The sequence below is a fragment of the Strigops habroptila genome, chromosome 16 (genome assembly GCF_004027225.2).
Source record: "Strigops habroptila isolate Jane chromosome 16, bStrHab1.2.pri, whole genome shotgun sequence".
Lineage (NCBI taxonomy): Eukaryota > Metazoa > Chordata > Aves > Psittaciformes > Psittacidae > Strigops > Strigops habroptila.
Window position 1 is genome coordinate 6595456 of NC_044292.2, and position 20345 is coordinate 6615800.

At 46.9% G+C, this 20345-nt stretch overlaps 1 protein-coding gene across 7 annotated transcripts in view; it reads right to left on the reverse strand.

The window, feature by feature from the left end:
- CAMTA1 (calmodulin binding transcription activator 1) overlaps nucleotides 1–20345 on the reverse strand; it is a 240515-nt gene that overhangs the window by 56011 nt on the left and 164159 nt on the right. For all 7 annotated transcript variants that reach the window (XM_030508028.1, XM_030508031.1, XM_030508025.1 and 4 more), the window contains one exon: nucleotides 805–958. In XM_030508028.1, the coding sequence (XP_030363888.1) occupies nucleotides 805–958 (154 nt within the window). The remainder of the gene's footprint in view (nucleotides 1–804; nucleotides 959–20345) is intronic.

Genomic DNA, 20345 nt, shown 5'->3' on the forward strand with positions numbered 1-20345 from the left:
TGATGGTTGAGACACATCAGAATGTACTTCCCAGCTCTGACCTCTCATTACAGAGAGCTGGGCATGACACCAGCGTCCGACTGGGGCAGGGGTGAGGGTGAAAAGCAGACCCGGGGTTTGTTGATGTAAGCACCTACACTGGGTATTGTGGCTCCTGCGGTTAATTTTCTCTTGCTTACAGACCCACGTTGTGCCGAACCTTCCTTTCACTGCAAAAAGATGTTTGCATGCACACTGGGACATGTTCTCCAGGGGAACACGTACAATATAGCTGTGATGTGAAGGAAAACATAGTCCAAGGCAGATGCAGAGAGGTCTGTTTGCAGAGCAAACTTCCTGATCACTCCGCACACCTAAGTGGCCTTCTCATTCCACTGCAAAGAACAGTAGTAAACGATACCCACCCTGAAACACCCAGCTCCCCAGAGCCCATCTGAGCAACAGCACCCCCTTCCCATTGACACTGAACCACACAAACATGGAGTGCTCTTGTCACTACCTGCCAGTAATGCAAAGGCTCTTTGCACACGAGTATGTGCTTACAAAAGGCATTGAAAGTACAAGACCATAGGTACAATTTTTATCCAGTGCGTGGAAGGGACCTTTCTTAGGACACGACCTGTTTTGGGACAATCTGGGCAGGTCTCAGACCATGCATCCCAGAAGTGTTGAATACTGGGAAGAAAGACAAGTTGAGTTTGACGAATGACTCCTTCACAGGGGCAGCTGGTGGCAGTGAGAGACATCATACTCTAAATTAACCCTTCATAAAGCCAAAAAGCAAAAAAGCCTCCAGATACTCACACATCGGCTTGAGCTGCCCGATGAGTTCCTCTTTTGTCCACTTTGCCCATTCCTTCTTGTCTGTGTTTATTGAGCACAAGATGGGGCCGCACGGCTTCCCGCAGTCCTCGATGGCAGGGACGTTCAGGTAGTGCACCAACACGATGTCTGGGTTCTGCAGAGAGAGCACAGCAAAAGTTACACCACTGGGCCTCTCTCCGCATTTATCTTCCTAATTAGAACTAGGAAAGCTCCATAATGCTCTCCTAAAACCTGACATAAAGCACCATAATGAGATGCCAGTATGGACCAGATCTTCCTGAGATCAGAGCTGTTATTTAAAAGAAGAGGCATGACAGAGTTTGCACACAGCTTCCTGCCATCCCGAGTGCCCTTTGTTTGTAACTCTCCTGTTCACCTTGTGTGCTCAGGGCGAACCTTTTCTCCAACCCATAAAACACTGAATACTTGCAGGAGTATACCTGCCAGTATACCTCGCAGTATATCTGCAAACACCAGTTGCGACAAACACCAGGTAATTTGCTTTGGTTTAAGGGACCTGCAGTCTGTTTGAGCCAATGCTTTCATCAGTTCTGGTCTGCATCAGGCTACTTCGAATATATGGGAATTCACCCTGGAACATCAGTAACAGCCACACTTTCTGTATGGTGACAGAAAGAGGGAGGGAAGAGCCAAGGAGGCTCAGAGTGCCCCACGGATGGGCTCTTTCCACACGAGCCCAACACTCCTTGTGTTTAGAAGATCCTGCAGTTTTGCGATGAAAGCAGCAAGCTGCAGAAGGTCAGGGCTGGAAGAGACTGTGTCCTTTGCAGAACTGCTGCAGAATGACTGCAAGGCTCCTGCAGGGCTGTGTAATGCTCCCCTCTCCCCCCATACACCATCGGCCGGGGCCTGAGAGAGGGATGAAGATGGCTTTGACGCACTGCGGCGCCGTCCCACTGACACAGACGCTTCAAGTCGGGAGCTGAGCAGTGTGCTACCACCCTGTGAGTAAATGAATCATCTTAACAACAGCAACAGAAACAACTCTGCCAGTTTCCCCAACAGCATCCCAGCGAGATTGTACAATAGATAATAACGAGATGGAGAAGCTGATTTCTCTCCCTTAAGTCATTTACTCCGAAGTTCACAAACTTAATGACTGCTTTGGAATTATTTATAAAAATAAATAGGATAATGGTGTAATTAAAACTCTAATGTTTCATTAATGCTGCTAGAGCCCTGTTCTGAGTGGGAGAGGGAACACGAGCCATCATTCATTTGCAAAGGTTGTGCTAATGGGAGTGCTTGCTTATGAAACCCGCAGAGGGCTGGAGCAGCCCATGGACACTCGCCCCAAAGGAAGACCAGTGGAAGGTAACTTCCAACAGGCAAAACACACAGCTCTGAGGCCAGGCACAGAGTGTGCCCTCCCTCTGTCTGCATCCCCAGATGTGTCCCTCTGTGTCCCTCTGTCTGCATCCCCAGATGTGTCCCTCTGTGTCCCTCTGTCTGCATCCCCAGATGTGTCCCTCTGGAGAAGCTGTCTTTTAAATGAGGAAGACATGCAAGCAGGAACTTGCATTTCTCCCCCTCTACTGATGCAAACTGCAAGTGGGCGATTTTCAGTGCAGATTTTGAGATTGCAGTATCTCGCAGAAGATAAGAGTTGCATTGCACAGGGAAGAGGCAAGCAAACCCAGTAAGGAACTGCTAACAACCTATTTTGGAGCAGTTTAGGAAAGTGCTAAGGCAAAGAAAACCACCAGATTCCCAAGATTCTCCCTTCATGTTCAATTTTTATGTGTTCAAAACCTTCCGTTTCACACGGCACATCTGCCCCAGATGAGAGACAACTAGAGAAGGACACATTAAAACACCGAATCCTCTCTTTCCACCCCACAGTGCAAATCCTCTGGTCATCACACACATGGTACCACGTTTTCTTTCTGCTGAACTGCAGATGCTTCTTCCTTCACTTCAGATAAACTGTGTTTTTCACAGCCTGATAGTGCCTGAATTGTCACCAGGCAAGTGAGGGCGATGGGGCTTCCTGGGTTCACTACAGCAGCAGCACGTGGACCTCAGCAGCAGATTGGCACTGGAGTTTATCCTTTTTATAAATGAAAGCATATGAAATAAACACAAAACCACAAGGCTTGCTCCTTATGTCTACATCTAGAAGTTGACCTCAGATTGGCAAGTCTCATGAATGCCAATCTACCTAGAAAACCGAAGTGTTTTGACACAAATGAAGAGAATACGCATGTTTTGGAAAGCTCTAAATCAGCAGAGAATCACTATTTCCCTTTGGAGAGCTACCAGTAGAACGGGAGAAATGTGAAAGACTAAAAGAAAACATTACAAATCTAACTTCCACATGGGAAATGTGCCAGGACAGTGGAGGGAAGTCCTACAGGGAGCCCTGGACTGGGCTGCAGACGGCTCTGGAACTGTGCCCATTGGAAAGCCACCCATCACTTCAGTGCCCAGAGCATCTGCAGAGCTGGAGATGCTGCTGCCTATCCCTGACCTGTCCAGGCTCCTGGGCACGCTGCCCCCCAGCAGAGTCTCCTTAGGGAGGTGGAGGGATTTGTTCCACTGTCCCCAGTGCTGTAGGATGAGCAGGAAATGGTGCAACAAGTGGTTAAAAGACACGAAAAGCTGTTAGCTTTGATAAAGAAAAATGCAGCTGCAACATCTGCCTGACTCTTGTTTGCAGCTTCATCAGCACTAAGTGGTCAATAAATCAGACTGGCATGGTGTTACGTTTCTTCCATGGCTTAACCATTAATCTAGTGCCAGTTCTCATGAAAAATGAAGGAGAAAAACTATGTGATAGTGAAAATGTATACATTACCCTGAAAGTAATAATAGCACGTAATGGGGCTGCAGACCCGCCTCCCAGCACGACTGCTGGAGCAGCAGTGCAGCCTCCCTGTGCTACCCACTACACACTATTTAAATTAACCAAGTAAATCAGGTATTTTTTGTTCCACCAGCCCACCCTGTGTTTCTGGCTTTCACATTAGCAGAAACACAAAGCTGAAACAAGCCAGGCTGGAGGGCAGGATGCAAAGCAAAGCACGGCCTGATGAGCGCTGGGATGCAGGAATGGCAGGTACCACCAGCACTGGGATGCAGGAATGGCAGGTACCACCAAGCCACAGAGAAACCTTCCTCTCATTTCAGCAGCTGCCTTCTGCTTGCTCATTACTACCCAAAGTCAGTCCCCACACGAGGGAAGTCTCCCTTCTCAGGCAGGGCAGAATAATCACAAACCCCCTCTCTCTTCTTGCTGTCCCCACCCCAGAGCATGCTTTTTAGTTTCTAAAAGCCAAAATCAAAAGCCATTTCTGGCCAGCTTTCAGCTGCTCAGCAATGCCAATCAGCTCAAGGCTAGAGCTCACTGGCAGGGGCTTCCAAATCACCGACAACCACAGCTCAAGACATTTTACTTGGACAAAAATACCTCTGAACTGAAAGTTTTGCATTCGTGCTCCCTGCTGGAAGAATGAAAGGAAATAAATCATCCTCAGGGACGATGAGCATCAGTGAATCTAATCCCAGCCACCCTGCAAGGAAATTACCCCCAAATACAGCCCTCGGAGCCACAGCCATTAGCTCTGCTGTGCTGTGTGGTCAGTCACCCTGGCCCTCGCTGGATACTCGTCTTATTTCTGTTGTGTGCAAAGTACCACACATCATCAAAACACAGAAGAAATCAGCCTTTACTGGTCCTAAGGGCTAAACCACCAAGCAGAAGGAGCAGAGGCAGCTCCTGTGCCCCCATCCCTTTCCTTCCCCCCCCCCCCCAAATTATAAAAGCAATCTTTCTTTCCTGATGGCTGTTCATGAACGAGGTTTACTTTGTATTCCTCAAACCATCCAAAAAGGTTGAAAAGGAATCTCAGCTTCCTGGGGATGTAATTCACATCCATCACCGTGGGGTGACTGGATTAATATCTAACAGATTATCACCCAGAAGAACATAATACAAAAAGGTTTCTGCGGTTTTGAGAGGCTGCAGTGATGCTTCAGTACCCACAGGTAATGCAGCGACAGGTACTGACAGTGCCTGTGTATCATCTATATATTATTTAAGAACAAACCAAGGAACGAAACCATTTGCAGACATATGGAGGATGATAGAATTTCCTGCTATTTATAGCAGTGTCTATCTGGAGGGTTTTCTCTGGATTTTTAATGGCTTGAGAGCAGAGCCTGGGACAGCTGAAGTACAAAGCACAAATACACAACAGAGACATGGAAGTAATGGGATTTTTTTTTCTTTTCCAGAGACTAAATGCTAGCTTTGGGCAAGATTTAACCTGGTTAAATCGGAACCCTGATATACACCAGCAGTTGCCAGATGTCAGCCTCCTTGTCTGGGCACAGGAGCACCAGGTCCCCTCTGGGGCTGTGGCTGTCCCCTCCATCTTCACAGTCACTGCGTCCTCGCCATGTCTGGAGTCACAGGATGGGTACCATGGATGTCTCAAAAGCCCTGCCCACAACTCCAAAACAGAGTCATTTTCCCAGTTTTTCAGCCCAAACCTTTCTGAGGGTTTTTGTTTACATTCACTAGTTTCTGAGACAAGAGCCTGGGGACAGGCCCACAGAGCTCCACATACCCCAAACAAGGGAATGACGGATGGTGAGGGGCTTGGAAAGCCGAAAAGTTATTTTGACCCTCATGTAAATACAAGACTGAGATTTCCTGCAATTGTTTTAAAGGGAATCAAGATTTAACAGGGCTGTATGCTTTATAATGTGCTCCCCAGTTCCTCTTCAATACCTTGGTAAGGGAAGACAGAGCGTAATCAGGAAAGTAACTGTACTCTGTTCTACATTTTACGTCTCATATGAATGACGAGGGGGTAGAGAGCCACCCCAGGGTTGGGATCAGAAAAATAAAGATTTTCCTTTTGTTGCTTTGGTTTTTAATCCTTCTTTATCTTTCTTCTTGCCCCATTTTCCCGCCCTCCCTTGATAACCCATATGTTTCTCCCAATAACAAACAGCGCTCATCCCATCCCTACGTCCCACCACCGACACAAGCAGATCCCCATTGCTCCTCAGGAGCACTGCTCTCAGGTCCCAAACAGCCAGCCTGCAAAAAGCATCCTTGGCTGAAATGCTGATTTGTCCTCCACGTGCTGGCAGCAACACCTGAATACAGAGAGGAGCAAGAGCCTCATCCTGAGCACCTTCTCCTTGAGGCTTGCAGAAGCATTGCCCCTGGCAGACCTCCAGCACAGCCAAAGGCAGAGGATGCTGCTGGACAATCTTAGAAGGCAGCAGGGAAACAGAAACTGGCCTGAAGTCTTTTCCTCTCCCTTAAAAGAAAGGTCCAGGGTGATGTTCAGGATTTAGCGATACAGGAGGTTTGATTTGAATTGCCCCAGGACAACCCCAGAAACAAGCAGAGTCCAGGGAGAAGTCATGAGGTCTCTGAATAAGCTTTTCTTTGTAGGTGAGCCTGGCAGCAATCCCATGGGGTTACAAACAGCACATGGATCAGCCCAGTCAGCATCAGGCACCATTTAAATAGCGCGAGCAGCAAAGAGAGTCTTAATATAGAACAAATACCAAATGCTTACTAATACATCATCAAACGTGATATATTTGAAGACAATTTATATACAAAGAGCTGTCTCTGAATACTCCTGGGGATCATGTTTATTTAATGTGCACTTTGAAAGATACCCAAAAATACAGCGCTGTAATTCCTGGCCTCCAAAGTTCCAAAGGGAAATTTATGTCCGAGTTGCTTATTACCTTTCATAGCAATACCTCTTGTGCTAATAAAAGGTGTAACAGAAGGACAACAGCGCACAACCAGAAGCGTGCAGCAAAATAAAACAAAAGGCACTTCTCTCTCTCATGCAGGTATTATTCTTCTGGACAATGGAAATTTCTTCTCATCTGTGTCGCTGCTCCCAGCTGGAAGCTTTAACTTACACGGGCAGCTGACAGGGACAAGATAATTCTGGCATGAGCTGGGACTGCTTTTGCTTATCTAGAAACACCCGGCGGAGCCAGTGGTGCTGAGGCACAAGTCCCATGTCCTGGTGCCCGGGGACAGAAATGCAGCAGGGAAGTCTCTTGCCCTGGTTATTGCTCTGGAACATCGAACCCACTGGATATTACAAGAGCATTTGGTTGAGAAGAGTTGAGGAGACCCGAGTCCTGGGCACCCGGAGTTGGTAACACCCTGCACAGGGGGCACTGACCAGCTCAGCTCCAGGCTACAAACCACAGAGCAAGGAGAGGAGCTGAAGGACCAAAAGCTGCTCTTGCCTCTTTCCAAACCATGGTTTTGACTGTTCTCCACTCCATCCTTTATGACTGCACATCTGGATTCTTGAAAAACCAGCCAGAGACTTCAATAGCTGTTGAATAGTGATAGGAGGTGCCTGGGCAGGTGTTTGAGTCAGTTTAACAACCTAAAGCCGTGCCATTCCTCATGCATAAAGCATAACCATAATAAAAGCACGCAGAGAGAAATTAGAGAGAGCAACTTGCCCTACTTCACCTTGCTTAAATATATCCTTTTGCAACACACTCTGCTTATGAAAGCCACATAACAATGGCAATGGATGTGTTTAACCTGGCTGCCAGTATCGATTGCCATGGCAATCACCAAAGCATCTCCTCCTCCTTTCCGTCACTCACTCTCTCCACTGGCAAAAGCTTGCCCAAGGTTTTACAACTCATTCTGCAAAAGCCTTGAGGTTCTTCAGATGATAACTCTGAGGGCAAAGCAAAGGTCTCTTTGGGTTTGAATTCCTTCGAGTTACTCTTCCTGACAAACAAGGTTTATTACAAACATATAAATTTCTGGCTGTACTGTGCATATACTGCTGCTCCAACTCTCTACCTTTGAAGACCGACACTTACACAATGCCTCCATTTAATGAAAACCTGCATATTGCAACCACTTCCAGAACAATTTCTTCTGCATAGAAAGTGGTGTAGAGGAGACCATCTTATACTTCAAAGTATCCTACACTTGAATTAGGCTTTTCATTTTCAGAACGTCTCAAAGGATTTCCTAACAGAGACAGACAAAGTTATACTCCGGGATTACTTGATTTAACAGCAAAAAGGAGTTTTTTCTAGGGGAAAACAAAGCAAATGCTTGATAGCACACAGTGTCAATAAGGAACCTCAGGGCCATCAAAACTACAGATACAGAGCACAGTTCTGCCCTGCACTTGCACTAATAGTTTAAAACTACATGATGCTACCCATGCAAACACAAAGCTGTGTCAGATTAGCACATATGAATGTAGATATGGAGGTACTGAGCACGATGCAGTGGTGCCAGCCTCCCTGCAGCCTGCCACTTGGTAAGATTTGCTACCACATTCACTGATTTTCCCCCAATAAGTGCAAGCCACAGACCCCTCAGCTGACATCTGTGAGAACTTCTTATTTGCCTCATTCTGAAGCACAGAAACTCCTCTCCCTCCTGCTGTTTTTATCACAACCTTTACATGGGAATTCTGTCACTGCATTTGAAACGGGCTCAGACAGAGCTAAGCTCAGAACACTTCCATCGCCACCGCCTTCCAGAAATGCCAGCATTCTAAAGCATGCCCCAAGTGGCTTCTATCCTTTCCCAGCTCACCCAAGACAGAGATGCAACAATAGCTGGACTGGAATAAGAAGAAATTTTAATTTCAAAGCTCCGTTGACATTCACCAAGTGCTTTCAAAGTTTATATCAACAGAATGCACTGCTTCGGCTTCTGGTTTGAATGCAGATGGTGCGAGTTTTCTCTCTCATGTGCTGATGGCCTACTTTGCCTCCATAACACTATTAACTTTTAAATATTAATGCACTTTGTGAATTAAGAACAGTTCAATGTGTACCTGAAGATACCTCAACTTTTTTGTTTTTAATTGGAATTGTTGTAGGTGGACCAAGTTAATAGGAAGCTGACATTTCCAAATGCCACACAAGAAACCCCCAGGAGAACGCACTCAGAGCTCCTGATAAGCTCTCCCTCCAGAGACACGTTGTCCCTTGGTGCTGCACAGAAAGCTTCATCAAGCTCTAAGCTATTTTTGTATGTATGCAAATGAGACGAAATAATTTGGAAGCTGATTGCCCCTCAAAGCCCATGTACAGTCCCCATAGCAGCAGCACGCAAGCATCAGCATCCAGGAGCGGAGGATGCAGGACTAAGGATGCGTCCATGGATTTGTATGTGCACGAGAGACAGAGCAGACCAGCAGTTTCACAGGGGGCTGCGGACTCCCAGCCCCACACAAGGACCAACCAGAAAAGGAGCTTTCTCAGCCGTGGAAGGTGGTGGCAGCTCCTGCAGCATCCCAGGGGCTGGAGCTCTACCCAGCTCTGCTGTTCTTCCCCAGCCAGCAGCCACAGGGGTGCAGGGCTCTCCATCTCTCACTGGGCATATACAGCCGTGCTCTTGCTATGATGTGACTATCCCTTATTTCTGGCTGGCATCTGGATCAGGGGAATGGCTTTGACAAGTCCGATGGGATGTGCTGCCCCTCGCAGCACGTGCCACTCCTTCCCTGCCCTGGTGCTCGCCAGCCCTGGCCCCTTCCCATCCATCTGCACAGCAAGCGCGGAGACTGAGGATGCAAGCACAACCTTGCTGCCTGCCTGGAGGAACAGGAGAGAAATGCTATTTAATGTTCCATGCAGCCTATATGGTTTGTGATAAGCCAACAAGTCCTTTTTATTTTCAGGCTTTGCTCTTGCTCCAAGGGCTTTGTCATTTATAGCTTCTTTAAATTTGTTACTTTTGATATCAGTGACTGGTAATACAATTCCCAGAGGAAGAACATCAATAACCTTCAAAACACTTTCATAATGTTGGCTTTGATAGTCTTGCAACATTTTTGTTCCTATGGCATAACCCTTACGACACTGCTATACAGCATACAGGTTATTCAGTGAAGGCTTTGTTGTGCCTCAATAACCTTTACAGACAAGAGTAACCCCCAGTGCCAGGGAATCCAAAGTTCTCCTCTTTGGTACATGGTTCAGAGTCCAACTGTACTCTGTGTGAGGATCAAACTAAAGCTGCACAGGGAGACCAGCAGCACCAGGGCTGTCCCCAGGGCACAGGTACAAGGGATGCACCAAAGTGTCATGTCAAGGACATGTAGGACTCCTCCATGCTCACTCCAGGCTGGCTTTTACTCATTAGGTGTCCTAAAAATGACTCACAGCAGCCAGCTGGGATCTGATGCAGCATTTGAAACTGGAAACATCGAATCCTAAGGCAAAACAAGGATCAGGCTTGAATTTCTTCTGAATTGCAAGGAAAAGATTATTAGACACCCTTATTTCTTCTTCACTTTCACTCAGAAGCCTCGAATTTCCCCAGACAGAGGAGATTAACAAACAGAGATTAGCATCTAAGAGCTCCTGCTGTAGGCTGTGTTAGACTGAGCCCAACTCTCCAGGCCTCCTGTATATGTATTTCTAGACTCCCAAGTGGATGCCCTGAAATCTTAAAAGGAAACATGAATCCCACCAGTGCTGCTGTATGGCTCAGAGGGGCCAGGAGAGCACAGTTATCTCCTTATCCGACCTTTCCGAGAACTCCAAGTCCTTTTTAGCCATGTAGGCATTCAGGTTTCTTTTAGTGAGCTCTTCCTGTACCACCTAACAATCAGACTTTGCTTCTCTGTGTCCCATAAGAGCACAAACACAGAACCACTCCCAGGGTGGACAAACAACTCTGAATTCAAAGGAAGATCCCAAATCCCTTCCTGGCCCCTTTTTGCCCATGATCAGGGCTCTTTCCCAGGTGCCTCTTCCATACATTGCAAGAAGAGAATGGAATAAACTGGCACAATGAGCTCATCCTGCTTCAAACTCCCAGTGTAGAACAAGCAACCTGGCTGCTAACTGATTAGAAGTATTATTACTTGTGATGAGCAGAAGGGCTGCTCCAGCCTGGCTAAAGCAAAGCAAACTGCCCTTCAGCCTAATCCATCAGTCTCAAATCCACTGCATGGGAGCAGGCTGGTGATTTCCCAGCAATGACAGCGCACCGATAACCTCCAAAGCTGTGTTATTTAAGCAGAAGAAGGTGAGCTTTGTTTAGCCCTTGGGCTCAGGCTGAGCAGATGACAGATGCCAACGCGACATCCAATTAGATTTTTAAGTAGTGAGAGCAGATTCATCAGGCGAGTGTTTGGAGACATGGCACATGCGAGTTACCAGCTTATTTGGTAATTCCATGGTTGTGTCTCAACCTGTTCCTTTGGAGATCCTCCCCCATCTCATTTCACACTATGCTCTAATAAACAATAGAGAAGTTCTGGAAATGCCTTCTGAAGAAGGTAACAAGTAGCAATGCATCTGCTGCTATATGCAGAAATTCCCCTTTTTCCTTTTCCCCCCCCCCCCAAGTTTACTCACCAAAAGCGTCTATGAAGTGGAGATGCTTTGGAAATGGAGTGCTGCTGCCTGTGGTGTGCACTCCCATTAGCAAGAGAAAAGAACACACAACGCCCATAACATTGCACACTTCAGAGAATACAAAAAGGCAGGGAAGCTTCTAAATTCCAGCAACAGATGCAGCCTATTGCACACAGCAAGTCATTACTCATTTTACCCATCAGCTACTTGACCCAGCTACATACACCGGATCTTCCGAGACATCCCAAAAAAGCAGCAGCAGTCGGAACATCCAGTGCCAGACACGGGAATAATTAAAGTTTAACACGAGTACTTTTAAGTTTGTAAATGCTGGGGGAAGTGAGGCACATCAAAGGGGGGTTTTCAGCTTAGGCATCGATGCATCTAAAGCAGCATCTAAGAAATAGGTAACGCCAAGGAACTAACAGCTTATGAAAAGAGTCCTTGAAGTCCCAGGAACAGCAATATTCTGCACTACCAGCTCCGCAGTGCTCTGTGCATTTCCTAATTTACTGCTTTCATATTTTTCCTGGCTGCACAGAACATGGAAGAGGGATGGAGCCCCTTCTCTTACTGTGCTTTAACAGAAGGATACACCGGTTTTTCTTCTTCAGCTTGCACTTCGCAGATCTTGAACTCAATCAGTGTTTCTCACACAGAGTTACAACCTCTTCAATACTACAAAGAATTATTAGTATTATTAATTAGTATTAATAGCTAGAAATGCCACCCCTACAGGTGCAGGACACAGGAGAAGCAGAAGAACATCGTGATTTGGTGCTGCAGTGAGCGAAGATGCTGCTCCCACCAGGCATGCACGGTCCCAGCAGTAACTGCTGGTGATCATTGGGTCAGAGTGGCTACAGTGAGTTTGTGGCTGTTGTTCAGCCATGCATATGGGCCACTTTTCAATATGCAGCATCTCAAGAAAATATAAAGGCAAGAGAATTGATCCGAGTGTCAAGTGTGCCACATATTGTTGCAGATAAGATTATTTTTGAGAGGAACATTGACTGTGTTCCTCTGTGCCTCCTTCCCGCCTGTTCTGGACACTCACAGTAAAGTGTTTCTTTATCTCTTTTGCTTCATTTCCTATTCCCTTTCACTGGGATAAATTGTACCAGTTCAACTCCACTAAACTCCAGTTTAAAGGTACAGTTACACCCCTTATGTTAAGAGACAGAACCCATCAAAAGGCTTTTGCCGTTATCTCCATAGCATGACCTGCCTTGAGCTACCCAGTGCTGTGCTTTGCCAGAAAAAGCCAATATTCAGCACTCGTACATCCTGCACAGGTTTTTCACCTGGGAACATTTTTCTTTCGCCAGCAAATACTTCCCTTTGGAGGCAGAAACCCTGCCCAGATGCCTCCTGTTTGCTGCTAGATATGAATGTCTTCACTCATCCAGCCACACATCATTACCCTCTATTGCCAGAATGGAGACTTGGTGCCCACTCAGCAACAGCGTGATTTGGGGTGGCTGCAGTTGTGCCTCCTTGCACATAGCTCAATGGGAAAGATTTCCACCTTGGCAGAGACACAGGAGCTGTGCCTGTTTCCTCCCATTCATCAGGAATGTTCCTATCGCCAGCAGGCATGTTTCTGTGCCCGCCACGGCTGCAGAGCACGGGAGCCAGCAGAAACATCAGCTACAGCAGGAATTGAAGTCACTGGGATTCCCTGAGTTATTGCGTGCTCATTCCCAGAACAACACACATGCACAGAGCAGACACCCTGTGCAGGAGCGGCTGCTCTCCTCTTGCTCAGACCGTGGCACCGGCACTGCTGGCACCACATCCATCTGGAGCGGTTCCACCAGCACCACCATCCCTCTGCCTCCACTCCACGACAGACACAGAGCAACAGAAGAGCAAAGGGGATTCTCTTCTCTACACATGCAAAAGCTGGTTGTGTTATTCCTAAAACCTGGGACTGGAGGAGCAGCGCTGCCCATCCCAGGGCTACTGAAGATGCTGCAACACTAAAGCACAAAGGAGACCACATCCTGCTCTGCCAGCTTGAAGGGCAGGTATTGCACATGGTACGTGCTGTCTGCCTGCCACATAAGGGAGTATTAGAGAAACCTGTGAAGGAATACATAATGAGACTACAAACAGCAAAAGCTGTGTGGGTGAATGCACGGATTCCCTGCGGAGTCTCCTTTTGGCTCTGCATGAGGAACACGGCATCCCTCTCTTTAGGCAGAGAATGTTTAATGATGAGAAGAACCCCTGCACAGCCAGAGGAGACCCTCCATCACATATAGCTTGAATTTTGTCTTCTCCAGGCTTCCTGATGCTTTGGCATTATGTCAGAAACTTTTCGGCTGACTCAGTATTGCAAGAACCTGGAAAACATCACATGAATCTTCCCTCCTGACTCGCACAGAGCATTTGGAAATGACCAGAACAACCACCACACCTGAGGAAATGAAAGCCAGATTGTCACTGTTTGCCATAAAACAAAGCACATCCTTGCATACAAAAAGCTGTGAGCTACCAACCAGGGTTTCTAGGATAACAGGTAAAAGCCTTCATTGTCACCATAGCGCAGATGTGATGTGGGGATGGCAACAGAGGCAGACCCCAGAACTTAAAGGCAGCTTCTCAGTAACACCACAAACTCCCCGCTAAGTTCACTGTGTCAAGTCATTCCTTTTTATGGATAGAGACACAAGGAAAAAATGAAATCTAAAAAGCATTGTCAACTTGAATGATTTTCCAGGTTCTTGTCACTAAACAACCATCATCCCTCAGACTGTAAGAAAGGCAATAAAACCAATAGAACTAATAAAGGAAAACTGTGTGGAGCTTGACAGATCTGGCTGTCCCTGGCATGTGACAGCCTATTTTACCAAGCAGGCAAATTGAAGCTGCAGCAGACTTGTCCACAGGATAAGTGAGACCCTGACAAAACCAGCACTGACTCCTAGTTTTTTAACACCATTCAGTTCTACTAAAAAAAGGCCCATTTTGAAAGACCATCCAAAAGGTTTCACGGACTACATCTGCATGTACATATGCTCACACGTCCTTTGCTGGTATTCATGAGAAGGGGCACATCCCCAACAGGGGCCAGCAGGGAGGAGAGTGCATCCCTCCTCTGCAGGATGCCTTGGCTACTCAGGAGTCCAGCCCTTGACTGTTCCCCTATTACCTGAACACTGAAAACCCATCAGAAGCTTTAGTTGCTCTCCCAGAGTTGGCATCCATCAAGCTCTGCAGTGAGCCCACCCTAAATGGTTTGCAGTAAAAGCCTGTTACCAAATCCGAGCCTTAATTTATCCAAGAACCCGTTAACATTTCCTCTGTGCACTCACTGCACGAACGTGCTTTTGAAGTCCCTTGTTTACCAATAAATCACAATGGTCTGAAATCATTAGCAACAAAGTAAATAGTTTTAATTGATCTGAACCTTCTTATGATGCAGGAACTTCATTTCTCTTTAATTGCACTTTCTAAAGGACTGAAATAGCAAATTAATCGCTCTTGGAATTGCAATCTTTTAAATGCTCCTCATTCTGAAAGGCTGCACGGTTGAAATGAAGAATAAACCCACAGTTCACTACTCTTTCCTGTTCATGTTTGTGATGAACCTAGAACATGTCTCATGAACCTTGTAAGGGTTCAAGGACTTTCCATGTCAAGGGATGCCCCAAGAGCACAAGCCACAGGCAGGAGTTCCACATGGGAGAACCACGTTTCAGGACGTGCCTGCTCTTGCTTAGGGATCAGAGATGAAGACTACAGAGATCTAAATAATGTCAGGATTTCATTTGGCATAACCTCAGCCAAATCCAAAGGTGCAGAGGTCCTGGTACTCAATACCTACCCCTAGCTCAACATCCTTCTGTCTGAATAATGGCACCCTCTGCAAACAGCAGCAGTCCAAACCAAACAAGGTGCACTGCCATCTAGTATAAATACCTTTTCTATTCAAACTGGTTGAGGGGGTTCAGAGGAAATACTCAATTTATGAATAGAGTATAAATGGCATCTTTCAAAACAACAGTTTTAGGCGCAGATTAGCTCTCCATCCTCGTTGCTTCTGATAGGGCTAATCACCACCCTAAATCAGTGTTTCAGCTGAACCTGACACTGGAAATCACATATAATTATACTGATTAATTTTGCTGAAAACATACAGTGTTTTGCTATAGAAACATAAACATAGTAAGGTGAAAGGGTGATACAAATAGTAAAAGCTCACTGCTGTTCAGAATAAAGCCACTCAGGTGTTACAGACATTTGAGCGACGGCATTTAGGAAAAGAGCAACTCCCACATCTGCCTACTGATTTCTGGGGGGAAAAAAAAAGAAAAAGCAGAGGAAAACTGGTGGGTATATGACTCAGGATCCAATTATTTATATATACATCAGAATAAAACCAAAGTAGAACAATATAAAAGGACTATGATTCTATGACTGCTTGAAACAGCACCAGTCCTGCAGACCATCTGCATATTGAAGTGCCTGATGTGGCCAAAGAAACAGGTAGTTCAAACAGAGGGTCGTGGCAGAGGGAGCTACAGAGAGGCAGCGTGGGAAGAGAGGAACCTCCGCTTGGTTTCCTGGGAGTGAATTATTTAACAGCTAGCAGAAGAAATAAAAGACATCAGCAACACAAGGAGACTGCGAGAGGAAAAATCCCCTGAAATCAGGAATTCCTTCTTTGTCATCCTTGCGCAGTATCAACATTTCACAGAAGAGGTTGTAGCAGCTCTAGAAACACACTCGTCATCAGCGCCTGAAGACAAGATATGATTTCCATGAGGGGCCAATGGGTGCAGGATTTCAGCAACAAAGCCTGGTGATTTCAGAGCAGAAACCAGCATTAATGCACAGCACTTCAAATGGTCTCAAATGTAAAGCTGCACTTAACCAAATACTATCCCTCCTCAGACATACTGGCAAGGAAAAGGAGCAAATTACTTGTTCTTCCTGTAGCACCTAAAATTACAACAGCTACCGTCTCAGTTCCTCGTTACCCAAAATCATTGCTCCCAGGGCTGATAAGCTGCTGTAACTGTTCACGTTGCCTTGTGGGGCAGCAGCTCAAATTCTTTGGATTCTTTGGTTTATTTCCTCCCAAGCACAAAAGCAACCTGCAGCAAAGCGCCTGCATCCCATGGAGCAGCAGCACGGGTTTGATCAAACGCAGAAATTACAGCGTGGTTCATCCTGCTCCCATTGCAACAGCACTGCCTTGGTATGGGGCAGCTCTTCACCCCCCTGAAGTGCTCAGGACATCAGTCACGTCCTGGCTTCCTGCAGAGCATCTCTGCAGCAGACAGCTTTTGGCAAGGGGAACCCAGGGTTTGCTCCATCCTAGCAAAGAGCCTGAAGATAAACGGAAGGGAAAGGCAAACACAAAGCTACAGCTGAGTAAGTAACATTAAGTCTGACATGGGGAAGCTGTGATGCATTACTCACCCTGATAAGTTTAATGTATAATTTAGAAAGATATCACCAAAATGGAAAAGAGAAGCTCTTAAGCAGCTCTGAAGGGTATTCAGCTCAGGCATCGCACACAGTTAGTGTTTAAGGGAAGCTGCTCGCCCCATGGCAGAAACCCACCCCTCGCCCAATAATTTGATTTAGATGCATCTCAACACTTCGAAACACTTTGGAAAGAACTCATTCCTTTTCATAGGCTAGATTTAGGCTTTTTATTGAGTATTAGGTATTACCTCCCTGCTTGATAACCAAAAGCCATCAGATCAGAAAGCCTTTATCCTCCAACTGCTGTTCAGCGTAACAGGCAGCCTCAACCAGGCAGTTTGAACCTGCACATAATCCCAAATTACATTAGACAGAACCTTCGAGGACGCATTGCCACAAATGGAAAATAAAAATAAAGAACATCACAGCTCACACAACGTATCAGGCAATACTATTCTGGTTTAACAGAGTGTCAGTAACAGCCACCTTTTGCCATATTCCTTTGAAGAAGTATTTTATCCCAGGAAAAACCAAGAGCTTTGACCGGGCTTGGGGCATCTTCTGCCCTTTCTGCTTCAGAGAGATGGTGCAGAAAAGGGACACTTCAGCTGCTTTTTGAGGGTTGTACATGGTGACCGCCAGCCCAGCACCTTCCTAACAGGAGAAGCTTTAACAAGGAAAGATTTTTTTGTGGCTGAACTTGCTGTAAGTGTCCCCTGGAGTCCACGTTTCAGCATAAATGACTTCTGATACCACTCAACGCCATCACCAGAGCTCCTAGGAAAACTATTTTGATGCTTAGGGATGCCTCTTGTTAACAAGGAGTACCCAGCAGAGCAAGGACACATCCCCATCAAACCCACACCACCACCGGGAGGAGGCGGCGCAGTGGGGTCCCACTCTGGAAGGGGCTGTGACTGAGCCTGCTCCACCAGCATCAGCTGAACAGGGTTTTCCTTCCACTGGAAGGTTTCCAGCAATGCTGATGGATCCTCAGTGCTGCCGTCTTGCATTAGCTCTGTATCACTCACCGCAGCGCCACGTTCCGGAGCTCAGTCCGGTCTCCATGGGACGCTCTGGCCTCGCAAGGAAAACCATCACCCCTAATTGCGAAGGGCTGGCAGGCTGCAGCTGGGAAGCACGGCGCCTGCATTTCAATGCAATCCAGCACTGTCCCACCAGGGATGCTCCTCCACTGCCCACATCCACATCACGGCCGCCATGGGCCCCAGTAGGTGAACCTCAAGCAAACTAGAAGTGAGGGATGGCAGCAGGCTGGACCCAGGATCAGGAGGAGAATCATCCATGGAGCCAAAAAAGTGCTGTGGCAAGGGAGGGAGATCTCACAGGTGGTAAAACACTGACAAAAAGCCCTGAGTGGCCCCAAAAGTGTAGCCAGTCTCAGCAAGGCCTGAGGTTTGATGTCCCTTGTGGCAGTTCCCCAACAAGGGTGCTTGTGATTTTCATGGATGCTCTTACTATTCACACATATTTTCATTCCATTTTTGAGTCACTCATCTGAACTGACCTCTGCCAGCAGTTTCACAGTATTTCCTTTCCCTAAATCAGATTTGACTGTTGTTGCTCTTTGTCTTAATTGTATTGTATTAATTTGTTGGGCTGATGCATTACTATTTACCCGCAGCAATGACTGTCCACGCACCTTTCACACAGCAACCTTAAGCACGCAGAAGAGCAGACAGTGACCCCAACTTTCCATCCTTTCAGAGGTGATGGTGTGGCTGGGAATTAACTCATGACCTGTACAAACCAGGGCCACAAAATGCCTCCAAGGATGATCTTGGCTCCTGCTTCAGGCCCACGCTGACCAAAGGTCCAGGCAGATCATGCAATACACAGAAAAGGAGCCTGGGACAGAGAGATACTGAACAAGGGTAATCCAAGCCAACTCATTTAGAAGCACACAGCTGGACCTTGCAATTCTGGATACAGCAGAGAGTACCTGGGAGCAAACTGGCCCCTGGCCACCCAAATGTCCTGTCCCCCACTGCTGGGGACATGCGCCTAATCCCTGGCACACCACTAAAGCCCATCTCCGTTTGGATACAGGGAGACTAATCCCTGGCAGCCTGCAGGAAAGATGTGCAAGGAGCTGTTTTCCTTTGCCCTGCGTGGGGCTAGGGGTGCTTGTACAGCCACAGCAATCTCAGGCTGTGCTTTATTCTTCCCTTTCTACAAGCACAGCCTGTGCCCACAGAACCCGACGCAATGCGAGTTCAGAGATGCAATAAAGAACAGCGCATCCCTCCCAGAGCTTTCAGACTCAAAACCTCATCAAAAAGAGATGCACTTTCATAAATTATGCAGCCCTACCCTGCCTATCACATTTGGCTGCTGCGTAGAGTCTCTTCATTTGACAGTGGCTTTAAATTATAGCAGCTCCGTGGCTCCTTGAGAACGATGAGGGCTCCTGCCCTGCGCCAGGCTGCTGGAGCCTGCGGAATTCCAGCGGCATAGCCGAACACTACTATTGCTTTTGCTGCAACTGCTCCTCAATGGTTGTGTGGCTCAAAGGGGTAACAGTGCTTACAGAACAATATCCCATCAAAGCATCCTTTTGGTGGAGGAAAGCAGCTTCCCCTGAAGGATGCTGGCCCTGGGAGCCCAGCAGACAAATACGGGTGCTGGTGCTGCCCCTGGTACCTGTGCTCACCCCTCATCGCAGTCAGACCTTGCCATGGCACGCGATGAAAAGACTTTGAGCATTGCCAGCATGCTGAATTTAGCAGAGAAGGGAGCTGGGGAGCTGGGATTCCTCCAGACAGAAATAGAAAGTTTTAAAGCTGCAGCAAAGAGAAAGACTGCTTGAAGATGGAGTCCTCTTCAGCAGCATCCAGCCAAGCAGCAAGAACCAAAAGGAAACCTATAAATAATACAGAGCAGATCTACTCTGATCCACTAACCTACTTTAGGACAGGTTTACAGCGAAGAACAGAAAGAATTTAAGCTTGATTGTCATGATTTGGAAAGTGTCTGTACGGTGTTGATGTATATTCCTTGCCCTGGTTTCTCAGCTGGAATTAAACCGGGTAACTGATTCCAAGCGCAGGAAAACCAGTCTGTCTTCTGTTTCTTTTTCTGGAGAAGGGATAGATGCACTGCATCTGCCAGCTCTGGCTGTTGCTCTGTATATCAGGGAGGCATGTGCTTCAATGCATGGTTCAGAGAAGTGCCCTTGGGGCACATGAGATCCCAGATGCTGTGACCAAAGCACAACAGGATTAAAGCATCTCCACAGCACTGCGGCATCCCCACGGGAAAGGAAAGCAAACACAAGTGTCACCATTTATCAGCTCCTAAGAGCTGCTCTGGGATAGGGAGCACATGTAATACTCATGTACTAATGGGACATAGCATCAAATAAAATCTAGGTGGCTAATTGCCATTATGGAAACTGATGTTTCTTTACAGTCATTTGATGGTGGTTGGGAGGGGAAGAAAAGGAAAGGCATCTCACCTTTCCTACAGGATGTATGGCCATACGCAGACATTGCTGATGCCCTCTTTTTGCTATTGGGAATCCCTTAGGATTGCCAGCTGAATGCAGGGGGCACCCTTACGACTGCAGTGTTTTTGCCAGCATCCTCTTGTGATGACAAGACTGCCAGCAACCCAGTGAACAGCCCTAACTGTACTTAAATAACCCACAGTAGTAATTTCTTGCATGTTTAGACCGAATATAG